Consider the following 22943-nt stretch of genomic DNA (forward strand, 5'->3'; position numbering starts at 1 on the left):
CTGAAGTGTACAGTGTAGTTTTTCCCCAGGGTATGCACCTCGACTGTATGGTTAACTTATGATGGCGTCCTTTTGGAAAAATACGCTGGAGGTAAAATAGTCCCCCATTCGGATCTGACTAGTTTTATAGGGGCCGCCACGAATTTCTCTCTCACGCCAGCTTAGTCATCTCAGATTAGAACTTGCACCCTACATCCTCAATTATTTGCAGAACGTATTCCAATATCTGTCTTTCCCTACGGTTATTACCCTCTAGTTTTGTCAAGTGTCATGGAGATTATTCTTTGATGCCTAAACAAATGTCCCATCCTTCTATCCCTTCTTCTTGTCACTATTTTCCTCGTGTTGCTTTCTTCGCCGTTTCTGCTGAGAACCTCCTCGTTCCTTATCTTATCGGACCTCCTGACTTTCAACGTCATTCTCTAGAACAACATTTTGTTGGATTCTCTTCTGTTCCGGTTTTCCCAGTGTCCTTGTTCGACTACAGTACAATGCTGTGCTCCAAATGCACATTCTCAGAAATTTCTTTCTAAAGCTAAGGCCTATATTTGAAACGAGAGGACTTATCTTGGCCAATAATGCACTGTTTGCCTCTGCTAGTCTGCTTCTTGTGTTCTCCCTCCTTCGTCCGTCAAATGTTCTATTCCTTGTCAAGTAGGGGAGTACCATAACTTCGTTACCGCAAAGTTTGGCGCTAAGTTTCTTTTCTACTTCTCGTTACTCTTCTCTTTTTCCTGTTAACTTTCAAGCCACACTCTGTCTTCATTAGACCGCTCCATTGAACTCTAATTCTTCTTCACCTTCACTGATGACAGAAACATCATTAGCGAAACTCTTCATCGAAATCATTTCAATCTGAATCTTAATTCGCTACTGAACCTTTCTTTTACCTTCATCATTGCTTCTTCGCTGAACAGATTGAACAATAGAGATATTAAACAATTACAATTGACGTTCGTGTTCGTAAACTTCTCCGAAATCCAAACTGATCTTCCTCAAGGTCGGCTTCTATCAGTTTTTACATGCTTTTGTAAGGAATTAGTGTCAGTATTTTCCAGCCATGACTTATTAAACTCATATTTTTCAGACCTATCAGCAACTGCTTTTTTTGGAATTACAATCACTAGATTTTTCTCTGAGCTGAGGATACTTCGCCCGTCTCACACATCTTGCTCAACTGATGGAAGAGTTTTATCATAGCTCTTCTAGTCTATCAGTAGTTATTTCTCCGAAAGTCTCTAATATTCCTGTAGGCGGTATCCATTTTTTCACTTGAGAAATATGCTTGTAAATCCTCAAATTTTTCCTCTAGCCATTCCTGCTTAGTCATGTTGCACTTCCTGTCAATCACATTTCTTAGACATTTGCATTCCCTTTCGCCTCCTTCATTTGCTGCTTTCTTATATTTTCTCCTTTCGTCAGTTAAATTCTGTGTTTCCTGTGTTATCGAAGGATTTCTGTTACCTATTCTGTTACATATTTGGTCCTCTACTGCCTTTACTATTCCATCTCTTGAAGCTACCCATTTGTCTTCTACTGTATTCTTTTCCTCTGTTCTAGTCATCCGTTGCCTAATGCTCTGTCTGAAACTCTTAACAACCTGTGATTCTTTCAACTTATCTAAGTTCCATCTCCTTAATTTCCTACCTTTTTCCAAATTCTTCAGTTTAATCTACAGTTTATAAAAAATAAACTGGTCAGAGTTTACATCTGCCTCTCGAAACGTCTTAAAAATTAAGATCTTGTTTCGAAGTCTCTGTTTTACCATTATGTAAACCTTCCGGAGTTTAAAGGTTTCTTCCACACATTAAACATTCTTTCATGATTCTTAAACTAGTGTTAGCGATGACTGAATTATGCTTTGTACAAAATTCTACTAGGCAGCTTCCTCTTTCATTCCTTACCCAAAATCCACTTTCACCGACTATGTATCGCTCTTTCAGTTCGTCATCAGAAATTTTCGTCTTCCATAACTGTCTCAATAATTTCTTTTATCTCATCATACGTTTCTTCCATCTCTTCGTCATCTGAGAAGCTACTTGGTATATACACTTCTACTACCGTGATAGGTGTGGATTCTTGTATGTTTTGGTTGGAGTAATGGATGGATCGATGAATGTGCTGTTTATATTAGCTTACCCGAATTCCTATTTTCTTATTCGCTATTAAAACCACTCCTGTATTATCTCTGTGTGGCTGTGTTTAAAACCCCGTGTTCACCTGATCAGATATCCTGTTTCTCCTGCCGCCGAACCTCACTAATACCTACTACAGCTAAATTCAACCTATCCATTTTCCGTTTTAAATTATATAGTCTTCCTGCCAGATTAATGGATCCACCATTCCACGCTCCGATCCGTGGAATGTCTGTTTAGTTTCTCCTGATGGCGACATCCTACGAATGAATGCAAAATGTACTACAGACCTGTCACATTGCTTACTTTCTCACACCACACCACGTTTCCCGTGTGAAATCCCTCCTCAGAAAACCGGAAGCTTATATTTGTGTAGAGCTAATGAACTCAACCCACTTGATCATTTTCAAAATAAAACAGCTATGTTCTAGGAGATCACATGGCGAAGTGGACGCCGAGTTGTCGCTTCTGACTGTCAAAACTTTGCTGACGGTTTACTGATGTGCCACTCTGCAGTATGCGAGATTCTATTCAGCTACGTTGGACACAAATTGCAAGCGACGAATCAAAAACTCGTGACGCCGACGAGTTCCATTTGGGCTGTTCTGTGTGCACCAGGCGTTATTCATTCCACATACGTTGTCTCCTCAAGAAATTACTTATCTTTATAATGATATAAAGGCAAATATTCTTGCTAGAATAAAACCGGACGTTGTTTCATACACCAGTAACAATTTATTAGTACCCACAAACAAGTTTTTGAAGTTATGATCTAATGAAAAATTTCTCTTCACGCTTGCAGATGATGAACAGCATCACCGGAGGATCCGGGTCATCGTCACTTCGTAAGTTCGTTTGCTGTTTAGATTAACAAAATAGTAGTTGTGTAGTTGCGTAGCAGAGCTTGAATGAATGTAATTTACATTATTTGAACTACAGAATGTACGTAGAGATTCGGATGGTAATATAGCAACTGATTAGAAAGAAATGTACCGTCCTGTAGCCAAACATATTCTTGGAGATGGAGCACGAAATCGTTAATAAAACATAGAGTTAGTACTTTGGTCGTGACTATTGAAGACTTTCCTCGGCATCATAGTTTCGCTACATCACATATACACTGAATAGCCAAAGAAACTGGTACACCTGCCTACTATCGTGTAGGGTCCCCGCGGACACACAGAAGCATCGCTACACGACGTGGCATCGACTCGACTAGTGTCTGAAGTCCCGCCCGGTTAGTCGAGAAGTCTGATTCACTGCTTTCCGGGCGGAAAGGCGTGCCGGCTCCCGTCACGAATCTGCCGGTCGGATTAGCGTCGAGGTCCGGTATGCCATCCAGTCTGTAGATGGTTTTTAAGGCGGTTTTCCATCTGCCTCGGCGAATGTGGGCTGGTTTCTCTCTTTCAGCGTCAGTTACAATACGTCGGCGATTGCTGCGCAAACACTTTCTCCACGTACGCGTACACCGCAATTACTCTACCACGCAACCATTGGGGCTACACTGGTCTGGTGTGAGACGTTCCCAGGGAGGTCCACTAGGGACCGAACCGCACAATAACCCTGGGTTCGGTGTGGGGCGGCGGTAGGGGGAGTTAACTGCTGTAGATTGTCGTGGGGTTGCTGACCACTGCGGCTGCGGCGGGGACGGATCCTCTCCGTCGTTTCTAGGTGCCCGGTCAACATACAATACAAGTGACCAGGCACTCTTCATTCAAAATAACTCAAGTGCAATTGCTTGGAAACAGCCAAAACATTCGCCCAATTTCGCAAGTTTTCGGAAGATGGGCAGGTATTTGGTGTTTTAACGTCTTGTAGATATAGTGGTTATTACATGCTCGAAACGGACAACGATGAGAAAGGATACTGAACTTCTCTGTACCACAGGAACCGAACTGATATTTGATTTCAGTTATATGTGGAAGATAAAGGGCACAGAAAGCATAAACGAGAATAGCTGGAAGAGGAACTGAGCTCCGAAAACCAGAAAAGAAAGGAAGACTAGGGTTTAGCGTCTCGTCAACGACAACGTCATTAGAGAATTAGCACAAACTCGGGTTAGGGAAGGTTAAAGAATCAGTCGTCGGTGTTCTTTTCAAAGGGACCACTCGAGCATTTACCTTAAACGAGTTAGGGAAACCACAGAAAACCTACGTGTCGACGAACGGGCGGTATTTGAAACGCTGTCCTCCCCCATGGGAGTCCAATGCGCTAACCACTGAACACCCTTTTTCGTTGGCGGCTGTCCCAAAGAGCAGTCCAGTGTGTGAACCATAAATCCGTATTACACGATTTCAAGGCTGTACATGAAACGTTATTGACCTCCCTAATATAAAACGAACCACATACTGTGTAGTTGTCTGAAGATTTCGCTATAAAATTGATCTTTGTCGACGGATATAGCATGCAGTGGGAAATCGTTAGAGGGTTCATGTTTTCCGTTCCATTATCTGTATAAATTAGGTAGACGACAATCGTTTCAAACCTTATACTGCATAATGCAGTAATGTTTTTGCAAATTGTTTCACTGGGATGAAAGAAAGCGGATTAAAACCGATGTGATGTATCACCCTTGATGCATTCTTTGGAATTAAATGATTAGGTGAGAATTTTTTGCGGCGTTTGGTTATCTGTTTGTACAACAGTTTCATGACAGAACAACTCCTCTCTTTGATGTGAAAGTGTATGGTATCGCGAGATTATGTAGTCTGATAGGAGCAACAAGAATGTGTAATGCTACAAGGATTCTTCATATTGTGAAAATATGTTTACAGCACTACTCATTGAGACCTATGCAGATGACGGGGAACTAAGGAAAGTTTTAAAACCTGTGGTTCAACGTGTATTGCAATTGTATGACAAAGGCATTTCCAAACCATCTAGTATGTTAGAAATGCAAACAATACTTGCACAGCCTAACCATTTCCTCTCCTCACCTAGTTAAGCAGATGTATTGAATTCTGCACTACACTGTGATTACAAAGAAAAAGAGACTTGCGTCACAGTTCCAAAATCTTTTTGGGTTTTGATAACATCCAGAAACTTTCACAGCAACTAGTGTGTTTCATTTTCTAAACTTTTGAGTGACATTAGAGGAAGGGAAATGTTCAGTAGAAGATTGTGAGAACATTAGCAACAGTTCATTAAATCTGACGCCAATTCTTGAGATTATATAGAATGTACTGCCAAATGTGTTGTCAATTAACCCAGTTTCTCTCTCTTTTTCAGCTTTCGGCGTCCCGGTAAGAATTCCTGCCACTTCTAACGACATAATGTGATACTGATCTTCCTAACTACCATCGCAAATGGAAGTATTATCTGACCGTCATCTGACCCATGTGTCTATGTAATTCATGCGCCAGGGAAGTATGTAATTGTGTAGCAAGTAACTCATAAGTACATCACCAGGGTTATTTTAACTATACATTTATTAAAATTTTCATTGAATTGGATTAAAAATCATTGAAATGGGAATAAATTTTAGGTACATATAATATTTCAACAAACGTCTTAGACAATATTTTTTTCCATTTTCTAATTTAATTTTTATAATTAAAGAAAGAGGAGTCGAATGTGCTGAAGCAAAACTCACATCAACAAAACGCACAAGTTTATATCTAGCCGCTGTTAATGAACAAAAACTTGTCACAGTCCAAAAAATTCGTAAGTTAAATGACAGATACCATAGGGCATATCAGTATTTTTTAAAATGTTTGTATATGTGTCTAGCATAGCCACGCTATTGAGATGCGTGATACATGAGCCAGCCGTTTTTACTGATAATGACTATTGGCTCATTAAATCAACTGAACTAAGCTCTTTAACTCAGTATAAAATTAATTTTTCAACTGAGTGAGAATGCTAATGATGTAAATTAAAAAGCGACATCGTCAGTTCCTAACATGTAACAGCCTATTCTCACGTAAAAATAGCGATCCGCACCAGCTGCATGGTTAGCTCTACACATCTACGGCCGTACGACTTGCTTAGTTTAGCGCAAATATTGTTTCTGTCACCTTGAACAGAAAAATGATAAAATAACTCCTAGAACAACGTTCTGTAACTGAATATCATCACTCTAATATATGTATATATCTACCAGATGAAAAATGCTCCTGTCAGAGCACGAAAGTCGCGAATATGCACCTCTTTAAAAGACACAGAGGTCAGGTGCCTCAATACTTCTTACGCCTCTCTGGAATAAAAATTGGCCTGTGAAAATAATCACGCTCTTCGAACACAGTGTTCTAAATCCTTTTACTCAGTCTCTCTCTGCAGTGAAGCCTTAATACTCAGCATCTCCCGCTCAATGATGCTATCTATATATCTCTCTTTCCCACTGTCTCCATTTCCTCCCATTGGCACTTTCTCCTGTTTGCCTCTCCCTTGGTCACTGCCTTCATCCCTGTCTTTCGATCTTCCTTACCAGTGCCTCCTTCTTTGCTATTTTCACTGCCTCTCTGGTCTATTGCCATGATCTTTGCCCGATTCTTTTTCCCACCCATTGCCACTATTTCTTTCTTTCGCGCTTACAGTCTGCTTCCTCTTCAACCACCACGTCGGCTGCTCTCCACACAGACCGAGCGAGATGGTGCAGCGCTTAGCACAGTGGGATCGCATTCGGGAGGACGACGGTTCAAACCCGCGTCCGGACATCCTGATTTAGTTTTTCCGCGATTTCCCTGAATCGCTTCTGGCAAATACCGGGGGTAGTTCCTTTGAAAGGACACGGCCGTTTTCCTTACTCATCCTTCTCAAATCCGAGCTTCTGCTCCGCTTCTAATCATCCCGTTGTCGACGGGACATTAAACACTACTCATTTCCTCCTTCTGTCCTCTACGTAAATGTTCTTTTGGGGTGGTTTACTCGGAGTCTTTAACCCTATCCTGGATTATAGAGGATGGTAGGCTCGCCATTCGTGGGGGGAGGGGTGTTCATATCCTCTCCCTTTTGCTCCCATTGCTACACTCTCGATCCACTATCTTGCTCTTTCACTGCCACTTTCTCTCTCCCACTACCACAGTCTCCAATCTCTTTTTCCACTACTAGCAATGTCTGCTCTCTCCCTATTCCACTGCCACTGTCTCTCTGCTACTCTCTTTCAGAAAGAAGACTGTATGGGAATGAAGAGCCCATTATACAGAAAAAAGCGTCATGAAGTTTTATTGGCAAAAAATAGCGACCAAAAACATAGACTGGTGATCTCAAAACCCTTATGATGACAACAGATACCCTGCCGTATGTTCACTAAGTCAGTCAGAACTACGTTAACGACTCATATGGGATATTATTCACATAATTTGCGTGCATAAGTACGGTAACCTAGAACCTCCGGATCTCTGTAAGGGATGATGTTATCGCTTAAAGTTTCGAGGTTTCCCGAAAGAATTATTTTAAGAACTTGTGGCAAAAATTTCTACAATGTACCATGAACTGAAATTATAAAAGTGTCAATCTCCAGAGTTGGTCCTTCTGGTACCCAAACATGTACCTTGATATCGGACCAAGATTTTCTAAATCGGGAAAACTGCGTTTCTAGATCAATGTCTAAAAGGTGTACAATTAAATTTTGAGTCATTTATGTGAATAGTTATCTAGATATTTGCGGTCAACAGTGAAAAAACGGCTAAAACCAGTTTTTGTGGTTTTCTTCATAATTTCGATAACTTTGAACCTCTGAATCTCGGTGACAGATAATAAAATCGAAAAAATTTTAGGATTTCCCCGAGAAAATCATCATAAAAACATATTCTAAAAATTTAGAAATTATAGACGCAGTCCTCCACACCATCGATATTTTTGGTAGGTAGAAGTCACGGGTTTTCCAGGTGCACGCAACGTTAGATTCCGGTATTAAAAATGTCGGGTGACTGAATGTCCTGAAGCAAGTCTTTGAACTTGCGTCTCCATTGACAGTTATCCAACTCGTAAAAGGCAACCTACAGTTCAACGCGGAATATGACAAACGTTTCTTTTTGACAAAACTCCACATTATTGACAGGTGATTGCTAGGTTTGAAATGACGTTGGTTTTTGTTGCCGTTGTTGTGGCCTTCTGTCAGATGAGTGGTTTGAAGCAACTCTCCAAGCTACCCTGGTTTGGCAAGCCTCTTCATCTCTGTATAAGTACTACAACCAACATCCATCTCTACGCACTCTCTGTATTCATCTCTAATCCTCTCTGTGCAGTTTTTTTCCTCCCACACTTCTCTACAATACTAAAATGACGATATCTGATGTCTCAGAATGTGTACCGTCATCCGATCCCTTGTTTCAGTGAAGCAATACAACAAATTTTTATCTCCTCAGCTTTCTTCAGTACCTCCGTATTCTTCTTTAGACACATATTTCAGAAGCTTCCGTTCTCTTCTTATCTGAACTGTTATCCTCGTCCACTTTTCACTTCCACACAAGGCTACCCGTCAAGCAAATATCTCTAGAGAAGACTTGCTAACACTTGACCCTGTATTCTATGTTACGAATTTCTCTTCATTAGAAACGTTTCTCATGCCATTGCCAGTTCATATCCTCAGTACTTTGGCCATCATAGCTACTTTACTGCCCGTAGAGCCTCATTTCATAAATCAACTCCCGCAGCATAGCATGATTTAATTTGAGAACATTCCATTCCCCTTTTTCATATTCATCGTATATCCTCCTTTCGAGACACAGCTCAACTGCTCTTTCAAGTCCTATGCTATCTCTGACTGAATCACAATTCTTTATGCCATTTTCCATATCTACAATCTGTAAGTTACAATTGCACATGTACGCTACAGCTTTAGTTTAATTATTCTCTACGTTACAGTTTTAGTACATTAGATTCGCAACCAGTAGCTTACAATTTTACTTACATCCACAACCACTATGTTACTAAGTTTGATTTCATCGGAAGAGTTCTACGGAACAATAGCGATATATTTCAAAAAAAGGAAAAAGAATACAGCAATTAGTGTTTTACTGATAAATCAATTGTAAATCACCTCTTGTTGCGCAAACACCTATTGACAAGCCATGTCTTCTCGAAAATTAATTCATGTTATAGTGCTCACGTCATCATAGAATACGGAGTGACTATCATCTTTTGGGATAATTACAATTTACAATGCTTTGTACTAGAAACTGTGTGTATGTTGTATTGAATTAAATTCCTAAGAGTTGATTTATCAACATCATTTAATACATATTCTCTCTAATCATCAATGTTTAGGGGATTGGTGAATGTTTCACTCGTTATGTTTTTCTTTTTTTTTGTGACTGTATGTTTCTGCTTCCAGTCCTAGCAGTTCTGTAATGATTCTCCCCGACCCCATAATTCATTTTTAATTAAAATCATTTTCTTCCTATTGATGCATGGGTTGCCACATATGTCATTAACGGACTAATACAAAGTGTAAAACCACCTGTACACATCACACTTAATAACACTGTACATATTTGACGTACTCATATGATACTGTAAGCTATCCATGTCTGTGTTACATATTTTAAATTTTTTTGCGGCAAATTTCTTCAATTTATGCCCATAACGGATAGCAATAGGAAAAGTCTTAGCAATATCTATAATAGCCGCCAAATTTTCCTTACATACGATATTGCCCTTGAATTTTGATTTCGCTAATAGAGCAGCGGTTTAGTAGCTACCTTCCTGATGCATTTATGGCTCATTTTTCGGACTCTGAACATAATTTTGTCTAAAACAATGTTTGACAAAATTTGCATAACTTTTTTATAATATTGGAGCCTACAGGATATCTTATATAATTTGTTGTAATTGTAACTTATATGTTGTGGACACAGAAAAGATGTAAAAGTAATATTTATTAATCTGAATTGAGTGTAATAGACACATTATCAAAATGAAGATGTAACTTACTAGCTACAGATGTTCTGAAAATATAATTGCAACATAATGGTTATATGTGTAGAAGAGATGAACTCAATGTGTTACGAAAATGTAACGGAAAGCTCCCATGACATGTTGACCTACATATCTCAGCGTTTTCCTCGTGATGGATCACTTCATCGATGGAACGATAATGACAGACGGCACTGAAATCGACGTAGGGTGGTCATGCTAATGTAGCTTATGCGCATTCGCCCCAGTTTCTGGTTTAGGCATCAGCCATTTCCAGATTAAAACTGCCTAGTTGGCAGCCGAAACATTATGGCTGGATGGCTACAGCTTTCAGGTGCAGTAGATAGCTTAGGGGTTGCGAAGCAACTCAAATCGCTTGATACGGGCAAGTCTTCAGGTCCAGATTGTATACCGATTAGGTTCCTTCCGGATTACGCAGATACAATAGCTCCCTACTTAGCAATCATATACAACCGCTCACTCACCGATATATCTGTACCTACAGATTGGAAAATTGCGCAGGGCGCACCAGTGTTTAAGAAGGGTAGTAGGAGTAATCCATCGAACTGCAGACCTAAATCATTGACGTCGGTTTGCAGTGGAGTTTTGGATCATATACTGTATTTAAACATTATGAATCACCTCGAAGGGAACGATCTATTGATAGGTAATCAGCATGGTTTCAGAAAACATCGTTCTTGTGCAACGCAGCTAGCTCTTTATTCGCACGAAGTAATGGCCGCTATCGACAGGGGATCTCAAGTTGATTCCGTATTTCTAGATTTCCGGAAAGCTTTTGACACCGTTCCTCACAAGCGACTTCTAATCAAGCTGCGGGCCTATGGGGTATCGTCTCAGTTGTGCGACTGGATTCGTGATTTCCTTTCAGGAAGGTCGCAATTCGTAGTAATAGACGGCAAATCGTCGAGTAAAACTGAAGTGATATCAGGTGTTCCCCAGGAAAGCGTCCTGGGACCTCTGCTGTTCCTGCTCTCTACAAATGACCTGGGTGACAATCTGAGCAGTTCTCTTAGGTTGCTCGCAGATGATGCTGTAATTTACCGTCTAGTTAGGTCATCCGGAGGCCGGTATCAACTGCAAAGCGATTTAGAAAAGACTGCTGTATGGTGTGGCAGGTGGCAGTTGACACTAAATAACGAGAAGTGTGAGGTGTTCCACACGAGTTCCAAAAGAAATCCGTTGGAATTCGATTACTCGATAAACAGTACAATTCTCAAGGCTGTCAATTCAACTAAGTACCTGGGTGTTAAAATTACGAACAACTTCAGTTGGAAAGACCACATAGATATTATTGTGGGGAAGGCGAGCCAAAGGTTGCGTTTCATTGGCAGGACACTTAGAAGATGCAACAAGTCCACTAAAGAGCCAGCTTACACTACACTCGTTCGACCTCTGTTAGAATATTGCTGCGCGGTGTGGGATCCTTACCAGGTGGGATTTACGGAGGACATCGAAAGGGTGCAAAAAAAGGGCAGCTCGTTTTGTATTATCACGTAATAGGGGAGAGAGTGTGGCAGATATGATACGCGATTTGGGATGGAAGTCATTAAAGCAAAGACGTTTTTCGTCGCGGCGAGATCTATTTACGAAATTTCAGTCACCAATTTTCTCTTCCGAATGCGAAAATATTTTGTTGCTCCTAACCTACATAGGTAGGAATGATCATCAAAATAAAATATGAGAAATCAGAGCTCCAATAGAAAGGTTTAGGTGTTCGTTTTATCCGCGCGCTGTTCGGGAGTGGAATGGTATGGAGATAGTATGATTGTGGTTCGATGAACCCTCAAGCACTTAGATGTGAATTGCAGAGTAATCACGTAGATGTAGAAATCCGAAAAACACATGGAATTACAGTTACGGTTGGAAAAAAATTAAGAATCTGATAAGTTGCTTTCCTTTACTTCCGCTGGTAGTCAGATTGCTCAGCACCGTCTCCATTGTGACCATACGTTATCTTGAGCTGTGCAGCGTTTTGAGTTTAATTGATATTACTGAGCTCAGTTGGTCATTTTGAGTACCACTACATGGCTGTGGAACATTTTTTCTCATTAAGTAATAATTATAATCACTGTATATGAGTTCACGGGCAATGATAGCAACATTCATCATATGACGTGAAACTTCATTCCTTAAGACTGATAAAGTATATGCATAGCTATTTGAACTTCGTATTTGGGAGTAATGAGAAGTTAGAGTTTACATGCAGAAAATGTATAACAAAACTGTTTGTATGATTTATCTGTACCTGAAAAGTGAATGATTTTATACTCTTATGCATTATGTGCCAGTTGCCAGTGAATCGAGTTCTTTGAAGATCTTGCCAACGTATTGTTTCATCACATTTTACTAACGCATCACTAAGTAGTGCAACTGCCAATATCAGATCTTTGTTGCAAATATATCGTTCCAATTAATTTGCGTTTCGCATGAATGTCCTTACGCTGTTTATATTGCCTTTGTAAAGCTCCTGGTGAGTGCGCTGGAACATTGCGCTACTGACATAGCTAATGCTAATGGACAAACTGAACTAAACGCCGAAGTGGGAAACGAAATGTGTTAATTCTCTTATCAATGTGTTGATTACACATTTCTTTTTTATCGAATAGCCTTGTGGCAGACCAAATTATTTTCTAACACTATTATAAATTATGTAACAGGATGCATTCACTCAGTTTATGAGTAACAAAATGGATTAACGTATTGATGTATAAATCTCTTAAGGTCACACTCTGTAGGCTAGGACTGTCATTTTCAGGCTGTCTCGTTGCACATAAAAAACTCTGTTATGGGTGTACGTAGTGTGGCAGGCGTCAAAATCAACCCCTCCATCTGGATTACTTACTGGACTGGCAACGTTTTTCACCTACTGATAACCACAGATGTTGGACTATGCATCGATCTGAGTAATAAATGCAGAGAAACTTTGTCAAATCAAATGACACTCTTCACAAAATATATCGTAGCCCTTATTGTCTGTTGGAGCTCGAGAAACGACGTTTTGTACCGCATTTTCCTTCCTGGAGTGAAATCGTCGAATAGCGTCTTATCCGTAGCAAAAAGTCATCGTAAAATACTCTCACGGAAAAAAACCTTTCAGCACTGTCAAACATCGTCGATAAATTCGTTTCTGCATATGATTTACCGGGATTTAACAAATTAGGCATCACTATTCAATACAAATTTCTTCCAATTCATTGTTAATGCAGCCGTACAGCAATCCTTTTATTAATATTTCTGTGATAACAGCTGTTTGACGCACTATTATGGACGAATATAATAAAAGAATAATTTCATTTACATCTACGAAATATCAGTGACAGGTCTTGGTGTTTTCGCATTATTTTCCTTCATTGACCGTGGTACACGGGGCATTTTCCAGAATCCACTCAGCATCTTCTCTCAAGGACAATCATCATCCGGTGGACGAGGATCTTCTGACAGTGGATCGGGATCATCTGGTGGTGGATCTGGATCATCTGGTGGTGGATCTGGATCATCTGGTGGTGGAATCTTCGGTAAGTTTGCTAGCTATCAGGTGTTAAAATAGCTTGAAGTACGCCTATTAGCCAGGACAGACAAAGAAAGGATTTGATAGTTTTAACCACTAACCATAGCAATACCAATAATTTTCAATAACGTGTATTACCACGCGGATTGGGACGGTACTTTTTTAATGCAGTAAAAAATTAAAGGAAAATAATTAGTTAAACTAGCAGATTTACATTAGCAACATATTTTCTAGATTGGTTCTGATGTGTAAGTAGGGCGCAGAAATAGAAAATATCTTTGAGCATGCATAGCAACACCAGTGTACTTTCATAAACGTGTACTACCGAGAGGAGGTGGGTGTATTTTAAACCACCACAAAAAACTATAAAAATATATATTTCGTTAATAGTTGTTGGCTGTTATTCACATCATTTTTAAACGGGTGTTGGTGTGTAAGCAGAGTCCTGTACGTGGAAATACTGAGTGTGACATTCTATGTGAAAGGACATAGCTATTACAAAATTCTGGTTAAATGTAACTGAAAGATTAACAATATTTGTGGAAACTGATTAATACTTAACCAGAAAAAGATAAATACTATTCGAAATTTTAAAATAAAAAGTGACGATCTAGATTACAATATTTCCCAAAGGTGGGTATTGCGAAAAATAATAATAATGAGGATTAAAATAAAATGAGTCATAGATATGAAATGGTGGTAAAACAGAGATCCTGCTGATGTACGTAAGTAACTCCATACCGGGTTTGTGTACAAGGGGAAGTACAGTCATAAAGAGAGTCACACTTGAGAAATGCGAAGCACTCACTGTTAATGACATTCAAAATTTTCCAACACCGTTCACGGCACTATCTGTATACCACTAGAGTAACTCCTTCTTCGAGAAGGCACATAATTAAAAACAATGAAATACATTTTATTAAATCCTTAATCTTGTATTCCCTTTTTGTTGTGACTGCAAGTCCAGCGACTTCCACGTTAAAAATTCCAGTTCACGAAGATAGTATTTGGCTTCTCTTTTTGAACGGTACATTCTTCTAACGGCTTGTAAAAGGCAGGTATATAATTTAGCCTTATCAGTACAACATTACATAACATAGCATTAAATAAGACATTATCGAATGTCCCTGATTTACAGGATATGCCTCCCACCAACAGTAAACAATGCACAAATTGTCTCACCTACTTAATTCATCGGTGTCTGTTATACTGTCGCTCAGAGGGTGCATCAGGAACAGCAGTTCTGCGACGAACTGCATTCTGTAACCTCAGAAAAGTTAGTGATGTGTGCAGAAAAATTGCAACTGGACAATGAACAAAGTGGAACAGTGAGATATTTTCATATGGCAACTACTTCCGTTACCAGAATGAGTCTCTTCGGTCGTGTGTCTCGTGGGACAGTGGTAGAATAGGCAATCCCAGGAACGCCATGGAAAGAGACCAGTTTGATGTGGTGAGGCCCTGGAATAACACAGGGATGTGGCTGACATGGGATCTGATAGCGATGTGTTAATGTCTTCATTAACAATGATACAGATGTAGAGACCTTTCAGTATCACGAATACGTGGAGAGGAACACACAACGAACAGAGATGAAATACTGGAACTATAGATGCCTCATACTTCCTATTTGAACTGAGTATGCAACTGGTATGTCTTCAGTGCTTATGCACTAAAAGTATTCTTTATTGTAGAAAATTTTGACCCATGAATGGGTAAAAATGCGATCTGACGTCTATTGATGGAATATTCGGCAGTAGATAGGATTTTCATGGTGCACTAATAAAATATAAAGAGATTTTGTACATGCAGTTAAGAAATAAAAAGTAGCATCGGGACGGTCGAGTACTCTAACATACACTACAAGAGTGAATGGTTGCTCCCTTATACAGGGATCGTGTACGCCGAAGATGTAGACCGCACTTTCCTTGACGTAATACCTATCCATAAACAGCGTGAATCACAAAAGTTATTCTCAAAGTATTCATGATGGCAGCACGGGCCTTGAAGTTTTCAGCAGTTCAAACATATCCCATATTTGATGTAATTTGCAAGCCGATGGCAGTTTACTCCACTGAAGACGGAATATACCGAGCGAGGTGGCGCAGTGGTTAGACACTGGACTCGCATTCGGAAGGACGACGGTTCAATCCCGCGTCCGGCCATCCTGATTTAGGTTTTCCGTGATTTCCCTAAATCACTCCAGGCAAATGCCGGGATGGTTCCTCTGAAAGGGCACGGCCGACTTCCTTCCCCATCCTTCCCTAATCCGATGAGACCGATGACTACGCTGTCTGGTCTCCTTCCCCAAACCAACCAACCAACCAACCAAGACGGAATATCCGCTTTGAATTGTGCTCGGATAAACTTCTGACACAAAAGATTAGTGACTACATAGGAAATGTACGTGCGGCAACATAATAACTTGCAAGTAATTTTTAAAAGAAAAACTATTAAAGAGAATTTGAAATAACATTTTGTTACTATTCAAAAAGCAAACGCGAAACTCAGTAACCCTGTTACATATGTCCTCGAAGGGATCTTGTACCAGTACGATGTCTCATAGTATCAAAAACAGAAATGCCACTTACTATCCAAAGAAGAACAAAAAAAAAAAAGACACGTTATCTCGTCTCGCCGTGATGAACGTAACATAAACTACCCAGGATGACGCAAAGACAGACCGATGTTAATCCTTGTACATGGAAAAAAGCCGCGATCGGCCCAACAGCCTTCATCTTGATCACAAAGAAAACAAGTCTCTAGAGCTGAAAATCATGTATAAAGTGCTACGCCAAAGCACATCTGCGAGCAACGGTCTTAGGGGGAATTAATGAATCTTGCAGATTAGAAATGAAGACGTTGGCAGCACACATGATCAGGGCCACTCAACATAATAAAATGACCCTTGTTGGCTGAACTTGGTGTACACAGGAAGAGGTCTACATGGCTAGAAGCTTTGTCTGATCGAAATTTTAAGCGCAAAGCTACCTGATTGCTCAGTAGCGCTCCTTGTTGAAGCGCGGTGTATAGATATGCTCTTACAATATGCAGAAGATGTAACTTCCCTAGCAGACGAGAACATTTTTCTTTCTTTATTGTATTTCCAATTCCCCATCTGGGGCGAGCTGCCAGCAGCATAGGCGCTGCTCTTCAGCCGAAAGACATTACAGGTACACAGGAAGACATTTAAAACAATATAATGAAGAAAACAAGTCGGAACATACAAACAAAAAAGGCGGAACATAAGAGGCATACAAAAAGCGGCGACTGTAAAACGGAGGTAAAAAATCTAAAAAGACGAGAATAGGGCCAAAAGAGACTTTATACTTCGCTGAGTATACTTAATGTGAGAAACGTTTCCTCACAGAAGTTCACAGTCAATATTAATATTTTTCCAGGATTCCGATAAGCTGTTTGTTTTGACCGTTTTCGACTTTCGATAGGTCTCTTAAAACATAGAAAACACCGCCCCGGTGTCAATTATACTATGTGATCGTAAGTACATGAACAGCCATATTTTAATACGGAATCGTCCGCTAGATGTCACGAGAGGAGACACGCCCGTATAAAAGAAGGCTCCGTGCACAGTGAAGTCAGTAGAGAAACACTACCATTTGAGTAAGTCAGTCAGGAGAGCTCAGTTTCATCAAATGGGGACTAGACGTTGGATGTCACATGAGTAACAAACTCGCCAAGGATATTTCAAACCTACTAAGGCTACCCGAGTGAGCTATACTAACTACGAAGTAGAACGTAAGAAACACCTACAGCTAAACCAAGACGAGTACAAGAACGCGAAACTTACGTACTGACCTACAGGGACTATCGGGTATCGCAGAGAACTGCTCTAAACAATCGCATTACACGAATCACTCCTGAATACCAAGGTGCTCCCAGGAGTCCAGTTACCACAATGAATGTCCATAAGAAGTTAAGAATAATATGATTTGGTGGTCGAGCAGATCCTTATCTGTAATCGAGCAGCTACTTATCTGGAATCATGTTTGAGATTTGTAAAGAAAGACGCTACTGGGGAATGAATGACTCGAAACAAGTGACTTGTGGTGATAAATCACGCAATACCCTGTCACAGTGTGATGGAAGGGTTTGAGTTAACTGAATCCCTTGAAAACGTTTCTTGCCATTATTTGTAGTGTTAACAGTGAAGTATGGAGGACGTGGTGGTACAGTATTGGAGTGTTCTCCGTGATTAGGATGTAGTCCACTTACTGCGCTGAGGAAACACTAAATGTGGGACGATATAATCAATTTTACAGCATTGTGTACTGCGTAGAGTAGACGAATAGTTCTATAACGTTGATTATGTGAGCTTGGCAATATATGTCATAAGGCACCATCTGTGAGGTAGTGGTTTGTAGACAGTAACATGTCTGAAAATAGATTAGCTTGGCCAGGTTCGGAACCTGAACACAATCAATCATCTTTGGGATGAGTCATAACACTAGTTCTCACCTGAAACCAGCTTCCCACGTCACTAGTTTAGCTCTGTGAACGAAGACAAAAAAAGTCGAATAGAGAAAAAATCGTGTGGTTGCAATTTTTTTTTTTTTTACTGTGGTAAGAGGAGTGTCATACACAACGTACTAAAAATCCCCAACTTTCGGGTATTAGCATGGGTGGCTGCGGGAGGTGGGGGGAGGGGGGTAGGGAGCGTTTTTTTTATGTTTCTCTTCAAAAACTTGAAAACCGCAGCTTATAGCAAAAATGTTAATTCAAACAACAATGGATTTCGTACAAAAAAGATAGAGTTATTTTTTCCTACAATCAATAGTTTCCGTGTTGCAGGGGATGTAAAACTCACATATTATTAGAAACAGTATTTTAATGGTATAAATGATTGCTTGCTGTTAAATGAAGTGAGCTGAGAACAAGTATTAAATGTCTGTACTATGGTAAGTCATCGGATTGTGATCATGAACTTCACTTCCTTATAGATTTTCGGACTGAAAAGCGATCAGGTAATTCCGCATTCTTTCTACCCCATCACGTCAGAGGAAGGAACTACAGCGTGTTTCACAGAGTTATACAGACCCTGTGTATCGTTAGCAACGGAGTGCACAAACATGCCCGGGGAGTGTTCATTGTCCGCAGAGTGTGTGAACTCTGTATGGGGTACAGATGTAAGCTACTAGTCATACTAACGCAAGAAACTCATATGGACAGAATCCACGTCAACCTCTGCAAAATGTTCTTTACTGCTAGAAGGGAAATTGATTCTTAGTCATACTGTGCTGTAACTCTAGCATTCTTTGTGAAACACCTTGTAGCTGCTTCTTACGACGTAGTGGGGTAGAAAGAGTGGGGGAATCATCTGCTCTATCTTCGGTTTGCAGATTTGTAAAAAAGCGAAGTGCACCTTCTAAATCCTACGAACTTCCTTCCCTGACGCTTCTACTTCCAATCCCATACTTCCACCTGCAATCTGTCCCTTAAGGTGGGTCCACTGCATTTAGAGGTGGCACACACATTTAATAATAGTTCTAAACCCACTCCATTTAAAAGTAAACGTTAATTTCATAGCATTATAGTACTATTTTTAATAATATGCTTCGCCGAAACTATTAGTTCTAGAGGAAAAAAAGAATGGGGCTTTTGGAGTATGAAATGTCATGTAGCTTAATTTCGCACAGGGAAACATTTTCGTTAGAAGTCACGGTTTTCTAGGTATTCGAGAAAAAATTTAGGAAGTGACACTTAAACTGCCCCTCATACCAACGCTTTTACTTAGCTGGTTCGAAATTACAGTATGTTGTTCATGACACTCCTTGCTACCGCCGTACAAGGATTTGTGACTACACGAAATTTTCCCCTAATTTTCCTTCGTTGATCGGACTACTTCGGCTTCTGCTCTTGAGGTACAACAGACTGTCATTTCTCCACAGACATTCATATACCTCATTGAAAGTGTCACCAAGCAAAGTTCTAGACATCACAACGGCGAAGGTGGACACACCCAAATTTATGTTTGATAATAGCTCTCCGGATACATTTGATCATATAGTGTGCCAAAGATGTAAAACCCAATATCCCATCAACTCTTTTCATTCACAAAAGAGACTTTTAGCATTAATATTGTATCGCAAGAAAACATTCTTTTCTTCCTTACAAAACACATATAAATGTACGTTTCGAACGTTACTGAAAGCCGAAAGCCTTTTGATTAAGCAGCGCCTTTCAGTGCGAGTTTCCCTTCAACTTGCCTATGGAAATTGTTGATACTGTTAAACTATTGGCTGACAATACTATATTACTGGATGACTATATGTCAGTTATATATCTGAGTTTTTTTATTGTTGTTAACACTGGTGACTAAATTCATCGTTCATGTTAATGGATGTCTTCGGATGTCTAACGAACAATTAAGATATTAATGACACAAAAATGGTTCAAATGGCTCTGAGCACTATGCGACTTAACTTCTGAGGTCATCAGTCGCCTAGAACTTGGAACTAATTAAACGTAACTAACCTAAGGACATCACATACATCCATGCCCGAGGCAGGATTCGAACCTGCAACCGTAGCGGTCGCTCGGCTCCAGACTGTAGCGCCTAGAACCGCACGGCCACTCCGGCCGGCTTAATGACCCAGAAGAAGAACAATACCGTAAAAGATAAAAAGTACTGGAACATTTATTTATCGAACGCTTTGATATGATCACTGAAACATGATATGAATTAGTATTAGCTTGCCGGCCGTTGTGGCCGAGCGGTTCGAATCCTGCCTCGGGCATGGATGTGTGTGACGTCCTTAGGTTAGTTAGGTTTAAGTAGTTCTAAATTGTAGGAGACTGATGACCTCAAATGTTAAGTCCCATAGTCCTCAGAGCCATTTTGAGGTATTAGCTTCGCTCTGACTCTGCTCAGTTGGTGTACCAATATATCGACAAATATTTCAGTTAATAATTCGAAGATAATGCAGAGCTTAATGGAGACCTATTGTACCTTGTGCTACTGAACTCAGGCTTCTCTTCGCACTGTAATGCATCAACGCAGGTTCACATTAAACCTACTGACGGATAACCTATTTATCTAGGTAACACGTTGTCTAACAATAAAAAAGAGAGAAATATACATGCAGACTGAAGCGGCCAATTACACTTTGTACCAAGGCTGAGACTTGAACATCGGTCGTCTGCTCACTAAGCAAATACCCTAACCACTACACTACCCTGGGACAGAGGCCTTGCCTAAATTCACGGACTACCCTAGCACCCCTCCCTCCTCAATCCAATTTCCCATTCACACCTTAGCCCACTGAGCATTAGCCCTAAACGCGAGTAGCAGTGCTGAGGCTTTTCAACTGTATTGGTATAGCACCTCAGCGTCGAACGAAATGAGGAATCCTGCCTGGAACCCACGCATAGGTGCTTCAACCAAATGAAACTATATTGTTCTACAGACCTTTGCAAGTCTCAAATATCTCTACCTACTGAGCAGAATATCCGGGTTCAAATCCTGATCTTGGCGTAATTTTTCATTCGTTATTTCAATCAGCACATGTATGTCATAGATGTTTGAGACCTGAAAGGGGCTGTGGAAACAAACAATTTCATTAACAAAAAATTCTGTTACTGAAATGAACAATTAAGTTAGTACCGAATCTCTACCTCAGTATCTTTAGCACAATGCATAACCACATGTGTCACATTATGATCCTATGCCATTTACAGTAATTATAGAAAATAAATATTTTCTACCTTCTCTGTTCGTGCAGTGTGGAAGGGTGGTGGCTCATTGCACCCACATTCGGGAGTAATTTTGCATGTAATCGATGTGGTGCAAAGCAGTATTACATAATATATTTGTTAGGTTTAGAAAGTGTGAGCAGCTGCTAATCGACCGTTTCAAAATTCTCTGTTTCAGGACTACCAGCACAGGTAAGCCTGACTGACCACACATTTTCCAGAATGTTGCCAGTGTGGGTACGGCATATCATACACGTTTACGTTGAACTGTAAGTCTCATTTAATGAGTGAGATTCTAATAGCGGTAGGTGATTCATTGTCTTACAATTTGTGATATTTCTGATCTTATGCTGCTAATCATGTCTACATTTGACTTTTAGCAACTTTTTTATTGAAGACAACTGCATGCAGAAACTAATACTCTTGTATAGTTTCAAAATACTTGTTCCCCACTTTCCTTATTTTCTTTCTTAACGGAATTCATCGCACACTCGTGCCACAATTTGCTGACCAGAGATAAGTCCAAAGGAAATTTCGAAGTGAAAAGATAAGTAACTCACAACTTTTTCAAGAGTTTACCTTATAGCCTAAAAAAATTTGTAACATGATTAAACTGCCTGAGGAGACTTATTTTCTGGTTTTGTAAAAATATTGGTGGCGTAGTTATCTAATTGTTCTTAAAACTCTTTTCCTCTTTAATTCATAGCACCTTAATATTATTTATGTATCAATATGCATGGTTTAAGTTTACAGTTAAATATCAGTTTAAATGCGCTGTAAAAGTATGAGATACATCTTGTAAAAATACTCAATATTGCAATAGGATTACCAATACTCATTAATTCTCCAGACTGCAACTCACAGTTATTAGTTTCTTCTCTACAAGGCAACATATATTTCTATAACGAGTAGTGTGAATTTCAGAACGTACCATTCGGTCCGTCGATTGAGTAACATAGAAAACTAAAGACTGAAGTTTTATCGTAACCTGTGTTCAGAATATTGAAAGTATCACTGAAATTGTCACAAGAAAAACAACTATTCGGTATTAAAAAGCTCCGGATAACTTAATTAGTAAAACAAACAACGTTTATTTCAGTGGGCAATAAGATAACGTTCTCGTTTATTATTATCTCTTTTGTGAATACTGCAAAAATTTAGCAATACATTTAACGCAATAAACCACAGAGTTGGAAGATTTGCGTAAATTATGCCACGAAACACTAAATCGATAGGAAATGCTGAAGTATAAAACAAATTGGACATATAGGTGCGAGATAGAGATTTGAACCCAGTCCCCCGAAGAATCACCACTGGTTTCTTGTTTGTGGGCCACCTCCTTCGCTGCTACTGACTGGTGCACACAGCTAATTTGTTGCTGATGATCTGTGCTAAGATACGAAACATGTACTTCTGTGTAGAAAAGCTACTGTTTCACGTCAGCGGTATGAGTTGTTCATGAGTAGTCCCGTGTAGACGATTCACTAGCTGTTTCACATTTGCAGTATGAGTTACGCATCACATTATGACTCTGCGTAAGAGAATCATTTGTCGGCAGTCAAATATCACATGTCTATATGATTTGATATTGATTGAGGTAACGCTATGTTTGGAAAATCTTTCATACGATTGCTCTGATACTTTACCTAGCATGATATTGTCAAATATTGATACAGTTCATAGACACGTGCACAATAATTTAGTATACAACA

At 39.8% G+C, this 22943-nt stretch overlaps 1 protein-coding gene across 3 annotated transcripts in view; it reads left to right on the forward strand.

Moving 5' to 3' along the window:
- LOC124544864 (putative lysozyme-like protein) overlaps nucleotides 1-22943 on the forward strand; it is a 180775-nt gene that overhangs the window by 97500 nt on the left and 60332 nt on the right. For all 3 annotated transcript variants that reach the window (XM_047123575.1, XM_047123577.1, XM_047123576.1), the window contains exons 11-14: nucleotides 2938-2980; nucleotides 5364-5377; nucleotides 13393-13528; nucleotides 21410-21423. In XM_047123575.1, coding sequence (XP_046979531.1) covers nucleotides 2938-2980; nucleotides 5364-5377; nucleotides 13393-13528; nucleotides 21410-21423 — 207 coding nt within the window. The remainder of the gene's footprint in view (nucleotides 1-2937; nucleotides 2981-5363; nucleotides 5378-13392; nucleotides 13529-21409; nucleotides 21424-22943) is intronic.

The sequence above is a fragment of the Schistocerca americana genome, chromosome 8 (genome assembly GCF_021461395.2).
Source record: "Schistocerca americana isolate TAMUIC-IGC-003095 chromosome 8, iqSchAmer2.1, whole genome shotgun sequence".
Lineage (NCBI taxonomy): Eukaryota > Metazoa > Arthropoda > Insecta > Orthoptera > Acrididae > Schistocerca > Schistocerca americana.